This window comes from Canis lupus, chromosome 28 (genome assembly GCF_048164855.1).
Source record: "Canis lupus baileyi chromosome 28, mCanLup2.hap1, whole genome shotgun sequence".
NCBI classification, from domain to species: Eukaryota; Metazoa; Chordata; class Mammalia; order Carnivora; family Canidae; genus Canis; species Canis lupus.
The window spans coordinates 23,839,606-23,854,973 of record NC_132865.1 but is presented as its reverse complement, the minus strand read 5'-3'; the positions used below and the strand labels follow the sequence as shown (position 1 = coordinate 23,854,973).

Genomic DNA, 15,368 nt, shown 5'->3' with positions numbered 1-15,368 from the left:
TGGGATCGAGTCCCACCTCAGACTCCCCACAGGAAGCCTGCTTCTTCCTCTGCCTATGTCTCTGCCTGTCTCTCTTTGTGTCTTTCATGAATAAATAAAATCTTTTTTTTTTTTTTTTTTTTAAAGAAAGGATCTAGGGGCCAGTTTGGATAGATATTGGGAATGCAAAGGAATTGAAGTTGTAAGAATATTCATACGTTTTATAGAGGAGTATACTGCTCTAAATAAGAGACAGCCATTTAGATAGCCAGCCGTTCTCTTTTCTCCAAAGTCATGAATTGTCATTACATCTTTCTACTCTTTTTTTTTTTTAGATTTTATTTATTTATTCATGAAACAGAATAACAGAGAGAGGGAGAGAGGGAGAGAGAGAGAGAGAGAGAGAGTCAGAGACACAGGCAGAGGGAGAAGCAGGCTCCATGCAGGGAACCCGACGTGGGACTCGATCCCAGGTCCCCAGGATCACGCCCTGGGTTGAAGGCAGTGCTAAACTGCTGAGCCACCCAGGCTGCCCACATCTTTCTACTCTTATCTGAATTTAGACTTGAATATGTGTGACTGATTCTGACTGATTGGCTAACTTTAGTCTGTGACATTATGTGTGATTTCTGAGAATGACTTAAAAATTAGCACAATATTTAACCTTTAATGTTTTATAACCAATAGTAATGAGAATCATTAAACATGCAAATGGAGTTTATTTCTTTTTTTTTTAAGATTTTATTTATTTATTCATGAGAGACAGAGAGAGAGAGAGAGAGAGGCAGAGACAAAGGCAGAGAGAGAAGCAGGCTCCATGTAGGGAGCCCGATGTGGGAGTCGATTCTGGGACTCCAGGATCACACCCTGGGCCAAAGGCAGGCACTAAACCACTGAGCCACCCAGGGATCCCCTGGAGTTTATTTCTTTAAAACACTTATCTGATATTTATCTTTCCAGAATTTTAGAAAAAAAGGTAGCAGCCTGTTTGTAAAAAATTAGAAATTTGTATGATAAAAAGAAGTGTTAACGTTGAGTTTAGTAAAATAAGGATAAGAATTTAGAACAATTGCTGCTTTTTCTTTTTTAAATATTTTATTTATTTATTCGTGAGAGACACAGGGTGGGGGGGTGGCAGGGACACAGGCAGTGGGAGAAGCAGGCTCCATCCAGGGAGCCTGATGTGGGACTCGATCCTGAGACTCCAGGATCACGCCCTGGGCCGAAGGCAGGCGCTCAACTGCTGAGCCACCCAGGGGTCCCCAATTGCTGCTTTTTTACATCTTATTTGCTATATTGCATTAACTACATATTTTATTAGTATGCCTGCTTAAAATGAAAATATGATCATTTTTGTAAATAAATATATAAATTTCAAATACCTATTTTAGTAAATCTCAAAAATCCAGAAATTTGTACCAGTTGTTTTATTATTATAGCCCTTCGAAACTAAGGTACTACATAAGGTACTTCATTTCTGGAAGAACATGATCTATGATAATGGAAGTGGTGAAAGAGTCTGTGAATGAACGTTATGTATATTTAATGTGTAAACCTACCGTTATACCACACTTACTCTATCCTTTATTTATTTTTCACAACCAAGGCTCCTCTTCACTATCACTTTCATTACAGTTAACACAAAGACTTTAGAGGCATAAAGAGTTCAAATTAAATTCAAATAGCCTGTTACATTCTCAAAGTGCAATGATCAGAAAAAAGGTGGGGCACGGGAGGTAACCATGTAGCAACTTAGAACTGACATTTGCAGAACCACTAAGATTCGAACATCCTATGTCTGTAAAGTAGTAAAACAGATGATCAGTTCAGTTCAAATTCCCTAGTGAATGACTTCAGCCAAATTGATGGATTCAATGGCCTATATGTAGTAATGAAACAAATATGTTCATTGAGGCACGGATTTGGAGATTGCTTCAAGAGCAAGCGAAGGCATCCTTTGCTCCACAGCATTTTGAAGCTGTGGTTGATACAAAGCCTCAACTGTGTACCAAACTCCAGGTGAGGCATATAGAAACATGTCTGATCCCCACAAACAAGTGGGTACTTTTTAGCCTTATTCTTCAGACCCGTAATAAAGTTCAAAGGGATTGAGTAAATTGCTTGAGGTTAGAAGACCAGTAAGTGGCACAGGTGGCGTTCCAGTCCTGCTCAATCTGACTGAGAGCCCCAATTCTTGTAGCTCTATGGTGCTGCCTCCACTTTTAAAGCAGTCAAATTGTTGGTCCTAATTTGGAACTAGACACATTTCAGGACATTAAAACAAGATGTTGATAGAATGACACATGATAAAAACATGTTATTCAAGCTATTTGATAAATGATGACAGTTTGGTTGAGAAAGGATTTTTATTTAAATGCTACCTCTATGGATAAAATAATCATAGAAATTGCTTTGACAAAAATCACGAGTTCCTCAGTTTTGTGCGTATATATACAATCAAGAATACCAAACATGATGCGAAAAGATCAATTACTGAAATTATTCTAATATATAGTCTTGCTTATTTAAATACCTTTTCTAATAATGTAATAGCAATAGCACTGTGGACTTTATTTTGTTGTCATAATAGAGGAAGATTGATTTAAGTGACTCTTCTTATTTTTCCCCCATTTTTGTTTCCATACTAGCACAAGATGAAGTAAGTATCTTATGTAAGAAACAGGAACAAAAGTGAAAAATTATATTTCACATCATTATCTATATCTGAAAACTTCTTATTTATTCACTTGCGTAACATTCTGGGCCTCCCTGGTACACTTTGTAGTAAAATTGAAATTGCAATTACTTTATTTGTTATGCTAATTACTTTTATAATTGGGTCACAATTCCTGAATGGCATGCATAAATCATGTCAAAAGTATCATTATATTAATTTATCTCTATTAGTATCTTCTATCAATTAGTTCCAGAACTGCCAAAGAGTTAATTAGCCTTGTTAATATAAAAAAAAAAATTTAGAATCAAGCCAGACTGGAGATATTATTACTATTAAAACAAAGAATACCAAGTGTCATTAAATTCTCAATTTTCTGATAACATTTCAGAATAAAAACCAAAATTCTTAAAATATGTAATATTTTTCAATTATAAACGTTAGTGCTCAAAACAGGATATGAAATTCCCCGAAAGAAAACTCAATGGGTTTTAATACCATTGCTCATGATATACTATGTTTCAATAAATCTGTGTTTTTAGGAAATCATTTGAGGTTTTTAATTAATTTTCTTCAGAATTTTAAATATAATAATCTATTTTCTCACTTGAAACCAGAAACTCTAGAGCATCTAAATCATACCATATAAAAGTCAGAAAAATAAATAAAATCTGTGGAATACTAACATGATTTGAAATATGATAATCATACAACAATAAATTAAATTAAGAAATACTTAAGACTCCTTGGAAAAATCTTATATACAAGCTAGGTCTTGGTACCAAGACCAACAAGTTTTAGTTTCCCAAAGCAGAGGCACAGAGAAAAAAATTTCACTATCAACAAATTCCATGAACATTTTGAGAGATCAATCGATATGCACATCAGAAAAAATAAATTCTAGACAATGGAGCTAAAATTTCACAAAGCAGTATTTATATTCTCTAGTAAATCGCTGAATATATTTCTTCTCCTAGAATGTTATGCCAAAAGATGAATCATCCTAATATCTTTATGCTTTGTTGTCTTTTCCAATCATGCAGACATTTGTATTCAGTGTTGTCCTTCTTAAGAATTTTAAAAGCATTGGCAAAATAATAAAAAAATGCCTTTATCTTTTCTATTATAATCTCTTCAGGGGTCCCACATACTTAACATTTTTTAAACCAACCTTGTTTACCAGATCACCAACTTGCTTATCAGAAAACTTTATTACGGTGTCCAAATAATAATAAATATGGCAATTCAATATTGAGATATTCAAAAAACCATTTATAATCAAAGGCTGTATTGTCACACAGGGTCATGCTAAAAACAAGCCAAACTTCCTGTCCCACAACAAACTTAAAACAGAAAAGATCTCAAATTCAGAGACAAAAGACTGACATACCCAATTAGCAACTGTTTCTTGCCTGTTATGGGTACATCAGAGCTACATTCAAGCATGGTGGAAAGGGGAGCCCTGTTTGCATGCTTAAATGTCTTGTATTCTTCTGTCCTTTATTGGAATATGCAGAGTTACCTTCATGGGGAAGTCAAGTCACAAAATCCCCACCTGGGGGCACTTGGGTGGCTCTGTGGTTGAGTGTCTGCCTTTGGCTCAGGTCATGATCCAGGGGTCTTGGAATCGAGTCCTGCATCAGGCTCTTCTCCCTCTGCCTAGGTCTCTGCCTCTCTCATGAATAAATATATAAAATATTTTTAAAAATACAAAATAAAAAAATAAAATCCCTACCTGGAGCCATCCTTATGTTTGATGTAGAAGCAAGCTAACTTACCTTACCTTTCTTAGGCTGTAACCTCAGTGCACAGTAGTTTCAGATTTCTAAGTGAATCTTCTCAGATTTCCCTGTCGTCCTCTATCCACCATCCCTCCTAAGTAGGTGGAACTTGGTAGGATTTGCTGGGGCTTCCTTTCTGTACTCCTCCGAAAATGTACAAATTTATCAAGAAGGATTGCCATGAGGCTGCCCTTGGTTCATTCCTTCATGCTGGTTCCACCCCTAATAACAACTGCTCAGTTCCTGATACTGCGTATTGCTGGCAACATTTCTTCCATTACCAGCTGTAAGCAGATAGAACCTTGCTAAAACATTACCTGTCTCAGGTACAAAGGAATGGCACTCATAATTTGGGAATTTCACTATGCCTCATTATTCTACTAGTTACCACAACTGAATTCCAGTTATTCCAAATTTTGTGAAATGGAAAAAAGCAAAGAAAAGAACATAAATTGTCTGACTAAGGCAGCAAGACACATAGTCTCTTCCAGCGCTATAGCATAAAAATGTCTGGAGAGAGAGAGAGAGAGAGAGAGAGAGGCTCTACACAGAAGAACTCCACAATCTGACAGATGCTTCCAGGGGATATGGGAAAGAGGGGGTGGTCCTCTGTCAGGTGCGTATGTGAGGCAGCCTTCTGTTTTAGTACTGTGAGTAAGGGGTCTCTGATTAAAGGAAGGAATGGCTAAGGAAGGAACGAAAGTTTTTTGGCAGTTTTCCAAAAGGGTGTTTTGGCTCCCACACGATCCCACTTTTCAACCTGTTAGAGATCAGCTCAGTAAAAAGACCTCTCACAGCTGCTGCTGAGCCAGATGCCCCTGACCAGGCAATTCTCTGAGTCAGGCTAAGTATATAGCATCTGGAGCTCAAGAGGAATCCGAGTTGGATTTTTCATCTCCTTAAGATGGAGTCCTACATACTAGGAATAAAATTTAGTTTCAGCCAGAAGGGTATATACCCAGCAAGTTACAGAAAGGAAAATACTAACATCCCCTGTTAGATCCTTCTCTATTCTTGGTGTTTGGATATGGGACAATTCTATAACCACCTCCAGAATGGGTGGGAGAAGCCATCTCCTTGCATAGCTGTGAAGAAAGGAGGTACCACAGAGAGGGCAGGCCCCTGGCCATCAGTGTCAGCATCACCTGGGAACTCAGTGGAAGCACAAATCCTTGGGCTGTGATCCAGACCTTCTGAACCTATGGGTGGAGTCCAGCAATCTGGGTTTTAATGTCCTCTAAGGGATCCTAACACACTGGAAATTGGGAACCACTGGTCTACAAAGTCAAAGAAGCATCTTAACTGTCTGTTTCTATTTAGATAGATTTTTAAAAGGGACCTGTCTAGGGGTGATGGCAGACAAAAAGCATACCCCCCTGTGCCAGATTATAGGCCTGAAAATGTACGTAAATAGCTGTGCTAGAGGAAGCTTGATGATCCCAGGGCCCAGGGCTGCCTCAAGCTCAGACAGTCTGTGTTTGCCTGTTTTCTCTTGAAGCTTCTTTAGCTCCAGAGAAGTCTGGCGATTTGATTTTAATCCTTTTTCAGGGCTGTCTCAGCTTTAGGAAGGTCGGAAAGCCTCCAGTGCTGTCCTTTCTGCATGTAATAATCTGGCCAAGGTATGTGAGTCAGTGGCCCATGTTCTGGTCGTATCTGCCTGGAAACTGCTTTAGTAGTCCCAAAGTGTCTAAGAGTCAGTCCTGCTCTATGCCTGGTCTTCTCCTCCTTACTCTGTGTTGACATTTTTACCTTGGAGTTGAGATAAAGCAGAAGAGACTGAAAACAAAACATCTATTTTCCATGTGTGCTTTCCTCAGATTTAGCTTTAAAATTCTTAAGCCTCTGCCAGGAGAGTAATTAGCAGCCCAGATAAGAGGCCACCTATGGCCACTACATGTCTGTAACTGGCCCTGCAGGAGAAACTATAAATTTGATGAGAGCGTGACAGATAATTTGCAGACCCATATCTCATTTTCAGGAGATAGGAAGTTAAAAGGAAAATTTAGCAGGAAAGAACATGGTTTTTATCTCTGTGTTACCATCAATCATTGTATTTTAGAGGTTAATGTTCAGAGGTTCTTATGAACAAGGGAGAAAATTTCAAAAGCAATATTTAAGGGAAGCCGTCTGGTGAAGGAGGATGTTGTTCAACTGCATTCTACTTTCAGGAAAAAGGTGCTTCGTTCTGATACGTTGTTACTTATCCTCATGTGACCTAAACAGCCAGAGTCAGGAAACAGCAAGAGTGCCTCAGATGAATGCTGGAATTTGCTAAAATAAGAAGGGAAATTGAGGTACTGCTAGAAGTAGTATTTGCTGGAGGCTCTTGGAGGTAGATCTGTGTCAGGAGTCCAGAGGATGTTGCTGAGGAATCTGAGAGGTGGTGCCAAAAGGCCCGAGTCACAATAAGTGGACTGTTCACCAGAGTGTCAAACCAGAATGGCCAGGGGTAAGAGAATGCTGGGGTGGTGTCAGTGGGTTTGGAAAGGAATACAGGAAGAAGAATTTCCAGGTTATTCCCCAAAGAAGGGCAGCAAAGTTCCATAGAACAGAAGTTTTAGGATAGAAAAGGAATTACAGTAAGTGTTTATTGAATTCAAAGAAATGTCATTCAAATTACATCATTATCCGAGGGGGCACAAATGTGAATGAATATGTGAGGCCCCGATACTGTCAGGAATCTCAGGCCTGATCTCTGACTTCATGAAAGCTTGCAAAGTAATTAGAAAGATCATGCAAATACATGCAGGTCTCATGCCAGATTGCAGGCTCAGTGCCCAGTGGAGAGCTTTGCCTTTGAAGGTCCCCAATAAATTATTGATGTTGATGACAATTTTGGCTTTTTTAAGACTTCAAAATTGAGTGAGTGACAATAAGTTGTTAGAATTTTTCTCAAAAAATAGTTCTGGAGACACGTCCTGGAATCCTAAAATGGAATATGAACATTTAGAAGGAGACTTAGAAATAACTCAATGACTGATACTATGAAAGAGGCTTTTGTAAATTAAAAGCAGACTTTGGAGTCTGGAGGGGGACGATAAGTTAATTTCTAACTGTTTGAAAAAATGGTTCAAAATTTCTGAAAACCAAAACTGTTTATTGTGGTTCACTTGTTCTAATTGACATTTATTATGATATACTACTTATTTTACAGTGAAACAGAATATCATATTCTTCAAAATAGCTGACCCAAATAGTAGTATATCATATTCTGAAGTCCTTTGTAGAGGTTTTACAATCCAGAAAGGGAAAGCCTCACTCTGCAGTCTTTTCAGCATCTCCATATGGATATCTGGCTGCCTCTCCACACCTCTACCTGTATGTCTAAAATGCATTTTAAACTTACCATGTCCCCAACTAAGTTCCACTTAGTCTCCAGCATATTTGTTTTCCCCTCAGTGTTCCTTGTCTCAGCAAATGGTAACATGATTTCAGCTGTTTGGGATTTCTCTCTTTCTCTTTCTCTCTCTTTCTTTCTTTATCTCTCTCTCTCACTCCCAAATCGAATTTATCAGGTGTACCATTGGCTCCACCTACAGAATTTATCTCCAATCAGTCCACTTCTAACCACCTCCACTATTGATACTCTTAGGCAAGCCATGCTCAACTCTCAACAAGATTGGTGGAATAATCTCCTAAAGAATTTCCCTGCTTTCTTGATTGCCCTGCTACAGTCTGTGATCAACGCAGCACATCCTTTCCAAAGGGAAGTCTGATCATATCACTCTGCTTCAACCCTCCATTGGCTTCCATTTTCATCAGGGAAGAAGACTAGGTATTTCAACATCAAATTTCTAGATGACATTGTAGGAAGTTCTACTCCTTTCTCTTTCTTTCTTTCTTTCTTTCTTTCTTTCTTTCTTTCTTTCTTTCTTTCTTTTCTTTCTTTCTTTCTTTCTTTCTTTCTTTCTTTCTTTCTTTCTTTCTTTCTTTCTTTCTTTCTTTCTTCTTTTCCCTGCCCCTTTTTTTACCTAATCAAATTTGAGCTTTATGAAAGCTCAATTTAAGTACCACTTACTCCATTAATATTTCCTCAATTAATCCAAATTTTGTTTATCATGTCCTTTGAAATATACAGGCTAGAAATGTTAGCTTGGCCTTTAATTTCATGCATACCATGGTGTATTCAATTTGGTTCAAAGAAACTTTTGATAAGTGTCCATTCTGGTTATAGTTAGATACTAATTTCTTCCAGAAAGTATTCAGGGAAGATTAAAATAAATAATATATACCATAATAACATAAAAACAGAAAGACAACTACTCACAAATTTGAATGTCTTCTAGGACAAAGTGAGAAAGTAAATATGCACTTATTTGAATCTTCTCTCATCACATTACATAGTTCAATTGGGTTGACATTTAATTCTAGAGATTAAAGAAAAGGGAAATATGCCCCTTTTTTGAATGTTTTGGATTTTTCTTTAAGTATAAAAGAGAAGTGGTACTAATCATCTTTTCTATTCTCTCACTGCTTACAATGTTCAAAACTTCCTCCTCTCAATGGATTTGGTGTTTTTACTGATCATTTTAGACTAGAACTGGACTTCTATTTGATGCTTTCTTTGGTTTCCTTGTTTCTTCTTACAGAATGAGACACTGGGATCAATTGAATCTCAAAACAAACTGCAAACCAGCAAAATTTGAACCACTGCTATAGTTACCAATCTCCTAAATGAGCTTCAGCCTCCTTTCTCTTGACTGGTCCGCCTTCTTTAAATCTATTTTATATGACTCAGGGACTTTTTGATAACATTTACTTCACAAATACCTATTGATAGTATCCATGTGCCTGGTACTATTATAGGCTCTGATACCCACTACAACAGTCTCTCTCAGGATGCTATCTTTCTTTGGCTTAATCACTATTAAGACTGAGTCAATGAAAAATGATTGTTGACTCACAAACTTGTTGATATAATTTACTAATATGTGTAATATTTCCTCTAGCCAGGACTCACTAGCCATAAAATTAAATCTGATTGATTTATTTTAAAGCCAAACATATTTACTATCATTATCAGCCCCGCTTGTATGTAATTTTAAATACTTCTTATTAGCAACTATATCTGCACATGTTTCTAACTGTAGCATAGCAGCCAGCCTTGTGCAGGTGCAACCTTTAACATCACTTTTGCTAATATCTTTTATATCTTATTTCCTGCACTGGGATGACCAATTAGAATCACTCAATATTAATATATATGCAATTTAAAAGTTAGGGTTATCAGAGCTCAAGGACCATCCTTGATCAGGAGCCTATGGATAAATTCTTTACCCTTTCATCCTTCAAGTGGACATATTTCATAAGCATCCTCAGAATTCTTGTGGAATTGTCCAGAAACCATCTGTACAGGAGATGACTCAATAACACATCCTTGTATTGGCTTTCTCTCCCTGTGTTTTACTTTCATGTTCTGCCCCCCAGATCATATAAGCATTGGCACATCAACCTCTGTCTTGTATTCTGAATTAGAGTGAACGGGGCTAAGAACTACTTAACCCTAAATATACACAGGATAGTTTTACCTCTTTTCAAGGAAATATAACTCTATTATAGTATTCCATAGAAAATTCCTCATATATAGGATGGGCTCTGTTTTCCTGGACTAATCCCCAAGGTGATTTAATCATTAAAAATGCCATAAGAGGGATCCCTGGGTGGCGCAGTGGTTTAGCGCCTGCCTTTGGCCCAGGGCGTGATTCTGGAGACCCGGGATTGAATCCCACATCGGGCTACCTGCCTGGGGCCTGCCTCTCCCTCTGCCTGTGTCTCTGCCTCTCTCTCTCTCTCTCTGTGAGTATCATGAATAAATAAATAAAATCTGGGATCCCTGGGTGGCGCAGCGGTTTGGCGCCTGCCTTTGGCCCAGGGCGCGATCCTGGAGACCCGGGATCGAATCCCACGTCGGGCTCCCGGTGCATGGAGCCTGCTTCTCCCTCTGCCTGTGTCTCTGCCTCTCTCTCTCTATGACTATCATAAATAAATAAAAAAAAAAATTAAAAAAAGAAGTGGGTAGTTTAAAAAAAATCTTTAAAAAAATAAAAAAAAAATGCCATAAGAAATCTCTTTTAGAGCTTATAATGAAGCTCAACCTAAGCTAGGTCATAAAATATGAAAAATAAAATTCTCGCCTTTAAGACACTTGAAGTATTATTGACAGACATCTAAACAGACAAAATATAGTAAAGCAAAAGCAATGGTGAAGTTTTGCATAGCTGCTAAGACTTCTGGACAGTGGCGTTTATGGAGTATAAAATTAAAAAAGATGAATTTTCAGAGACAGGTAAGGGTTGTGTAATAGAGAGACTCAAATGACTTGGTAAGGAAATCATAACTCATCTTGCAGGTGATGAGAAGCCAGTAAATGGTTGTTCTTAAACTTTTTTGAGTCAAGGATTATTTTGAAAATCTGGTTGAAGTTACTGTCTCCCTGTCCAAAAAGAGCACATCTGCCAAAAACTTTTCATTCCATTTATTGTGAATTATTGTGATTCCCCTAAAACTGCCCATGGGCCCTCTAAAAATACTCTTGTTAAGATTTCTTGCACTAAAATATTTAAATCATGGGAGTAATATGTTTGGATTTGTTTTGAACATTTTGGTAGCCATATAGAAAATGGATTTTTGAAGGACAAGTTTCTAAATATGACTATCAGTGAGGACACTAATAAGAATCCAGGTGAATGAAAATGAGGAGCAAAATTACAGTAGTGTAGAAAGAAGTGATGGATTCAGGAAATCTCCTCAGGAGGTATAATTAGCAAGACTGGGATTGACTAGCTGTGTGTAATGCAAGACAGGGTGATGATGAAAATGAATTTACTTTTGGACATGTTATCTTTGTGATGCTGTTGGTACACCCAAGTAAAATGTTCTACAAAAATTTGACTATGCCAATTTTGAGCTGAGGACTCAAAATAAAGATTTGAAAAATATCAATCTATGTATGATTCAAACCATGAATAGATGAGCTGGTTCAAAGAGATGGTGTAAAAGAGAGTGGGAAAAGTGTTCATTCAAAGTACAATTGAAAGTTAAATAAAAATAAGTTATGAAAATTTCTGTTTTATATGGCAATTAGATCAGAAAGTCATTTCAGAATGGCAGAGACACAAACCAAATTAAAACAGGATGAGGAATGAATGAAAACTATGGAAGCAAAGGCAATGAATGAAGAATATTTAAGGAGTTTGGCCCAAAAAAGAATGAGTAAGAAAAAGCAACAGTTAGATGTTTGAGATAATTATGGGAGGAGGGATTTTGTTTTGTTAAGGCTGAAAGAGAAATGAGCCTACTTCTTTTCACTATGGCAAATGAACAATGCAGATGAACAGAATGAATAGTAGTGGATTAAATAAGATCCAAGAGAGATGAGATGATCGGATCCAAATCACCAGCCTAAATGGATGATCTGAGCCTTACACAGAAGAGAGGGAGTAGCAGCTCTTTGGAAGGTAGTGAATACTGGCTGGAGTGAAAATAACTCTATAGGTGCTATGTGAGGGGGAGTAACAGATCTTTTTTCCTTAATACATCATTTTTCTAGATGACCTAAAAAGGAGGTAATAGTTTTGTAAAGACTTTGAAAGGAATGGAAGAAAGACAATCAAGAAGCCCAAGTTTAAAATTGGAGACCATTGACTTGTACTCTCCAATCCTAGAGTGTCTGATTTTCTCCTGCATTGCTCCAGGTGCACATGTGTAGGAAAATGATGACTTGATACAGAATTAGGGTCTGGTTGGTCAGTCATGACAGGAGGATGTAGATGCATGCAAACTGAGGAGACCACAAGTCCCAGCTGAGTAGGGCAGAACTGGAACCAGGGGAGGCCAGATACGTGGGAGAAAATAGAAATTGGGATCTATATTTGACTGAAGAGAAAGTATTAAGGACAGTGAGTTTGTGAGTCTAAAGGAGATGAGTCTGTGGTCAGAGAACAGAACATTGGCTTTAAATATTGCTTACAGGGAACAATTCTGAGTGATCTGTCCTTGGGTGAAGGAAGGTGAAGTAGAAGGAAGATCTCCAGATTTGAGATCAGGGACTTTGAAATTAGTGGGTATATGGAAGAACATGGAACACAAGAACATGGAAACATTCAAGATGACAGTGATGCTTGAGTTGAAGAAGAAAACTTTGGTTCTGAGCCAAGTCTCAGAAAGGCAGAAAGAAGGAAGGTGAATATTTCGAATCCTGTGTGATCTGAGGTGGAGGGATTAGGCAGGCTCCTTTGGAGAGGAGGCAGTGTCATATTCTTAGAGGAAAAAAGGATATAATATTCTTAGAAAAGGGTTTCAGTGATGACAAGGGGGAACAGGAAACATTTTGTTTAGGTCCTGAGAATATAGGTAAGCGAGTGTTTAACATGGAAAAGGGGTTTCAGAAACCAAAGAGAAAAGGTAAGAGTATAAGTAAAACTCTTGTAGTGTAGAGAAAAAAAAGATTGAACTGTTATTAAGACTGCATTTCCCGGATTTGCCCACATAACCCTTGTTTGCATAGTGCCTATTAACCTCTTACAGAAGTGGTGCTGTGTGGATTACAGTTTGGGAAATGTTGGCAGAACACTCAAGGATAGCAGGGCTGTGAGGCATTCCTTAATGGAGTTGCTGCCAAGACAGTAAATCCAACTCTTCAGGTATCTGGAGGGCAGTGTTTGAACAAAGATGAGCCAGCTTCAAGGCCACCCAATTTGTTGGGTCGTTTTCATGGCCATTTGTCTTGTCGACTCACCTACATTGAGAAGTCTGTGAAATCAGAATCAGCTGTAATTTATTTACATCTCAATGACATTAGGCTTATTCCTGAGCATATTAATAAATGCTAAGTAAATATTTCTTATTGAAGCTTGCAATGGGCAAAAAGAAGTTTACAACTTAGTTTTTATTTCTTCCTGCTATCTTTCTGTCTTTGTTGGAGATTTATTTTCCACTTAGGTTTTTAATCTAATTTGAAATACCCAAATGTATTGCAGCCTGTCAATTTTTAATAATTATTTTTACTTGCACCTTTCAATATCTCATGTTTCTACATACTTCCTCTCTGAAAATTTGATGAAATGGTAGACAAAGAATATATGAAAAGACTATTTGATATGGCAGATTAGTGAAGTATTTATTCTAATTACTAGAAAGTAAGAAAATAAATAATTGGGCAGATATGAGAAGTATGTAGCTAAATCATTTAATAGTGATGTTGTTCTTGCAAAGTAAAATTTTAAAAATTAATTCAAAGTATAAAATCAATCAAAAACAGTTTAAAATCATACATATCTGACCAAAAAAAAAGTTATGATTATCACGAAATTACACTAGAGAATTCTTGAGTTAGCTTATATAATAAATATGGTTTTGTATATAGAAGGTAATAGGTAAGTATTAGTATGTAATATGAACAAAAATGTGCATAATTTAATATTAATTTAATATTAAAGGAATAAAGATGAAAGCATAATTTATAATATTTGTAATTATACAAAAGGTAAAGTGTCATGCATATGTGCTTGAATATGCAAAAGACAAATGCAAATTAGTATGATTCTACTGTGACATATAAAAGCAAAAATGTAAAACAGTTGAAAAGTTTAACTTTTGAGCCTGGTACAGTTACAAATTTTACTTGAATTGAATTGTATTTTTTAAAATATTAAGGCTATTTGTTATGCATTTATTAATATTCTCCCATGAGGGCACTTGCCATCTGCTAAATACAAGAAAAAAATAAGGGCATTGTTATGGAAACTTCAGTCTCTGGATTATTTGATACATTGTTCTCCAATATTAGCAGAGCTTATTTTTAGGACAGAGTTCCAACAGTTATTAATAAACTCTATGCCATTTGATAGCATGATTTCACAGCATAATATACATCCAGACTGTTTGAATTAGATATTGCTAGTCTCGCTGTGGTGAGGTGGACACAGAAGTTCAGAAATATGTTATCCTAAAAGTACCCATGTGGCCTTCCCTTCCTGAAAGGAAGGCAGTGTCTGTGAGAACACTGGGCAGTCATACATATTAAGGATCTTCACTTCCGTTATTGAGGCTCACCTTGACCTGTAGGCCTTTAAACTCCACTTGGGTTGATGTGGAGAAATGTGCTTGATAAACCTCTATGTAATCATGAAAACTCTCCTGCCCCTGGATTCAGAAGCAAGGTGAACCCACTTTGGCGGACTCCTGCTTTTCTTCCACTCACTTCCCCATTGTAGTTTCAGTGAAAACGTTTGCTTGTAAACCTTCCTCCAGTCAGGCAGAGAAGAAAAGCAGACTCTGCCTGGACTTAATCTTCCCATGTGTATAGGAAAAAAGATGATAAAAGACTTGTCCTTAAAGGCTAGAAAAACAAAAACACGGTATGACAAAGGCTTTAGTAAACCTTTGTTTCTACTCTGCAGAAGGATGTCTGATTTTAAATTTGAAAGTTCATAGTCACGTCCCCAGTAGTATTTCATTCACATTTTACAATTCAACATTATTTGAGGTTGTACTGACCATTTTTAATTATTTAGGCTCCAAGGAGACCACCTGGCAGAAAGGACAGAGGAGACATCACAAGTACTTCGTTCTCCAGATGAAATAGTCCCAGATTCTTTGGGTAAGTTTTAAATCCAACAACATCTACTGTAATTTAATGGCACTGGAAGATTGAAATGTGAAAGAAACTAAACCAAACATCTTGCCCTGCACCAGATGGTTAACAGTGGGTCATACATCTACCTTTCCCTCAGGCCGTGTGTGTCAGAAGGTTAAGGGACAAGAAGAAAAGGAGGCAAGATGTGTGGATTCTGAGGAGCAGCCTCATAGTGTCTGTGCCTGATTTAGGTACTAACAGATCAACTATATGTTGGCTCCTCCCCAAATTTTGTCACTATTTTCAACTTGTCTTTGTAACTTACATTGCCCACTCCCATTTTCACATTATAGATCCC

General features: G+C 37.3%; 1 protein-coding gene across 1 annotated transcript in view; it reads left to right on the top strand.

Moving 5' to 3' along the window:
* Positions 1-15,368, top strand: part of C28H8orf34 (chromosome 28 C8orf34 homolog) — a 382,999-nt gene that overhangs the window by 275,442 nt on the left and 92,189 nt on the right. The window contains 1 exon segment of the mRNA XM_072803810.1: positions 14,949-15,034. Coding sequence (XP_072659911.1) covers positions 14,949-15,034 — 86 coding nt within the window.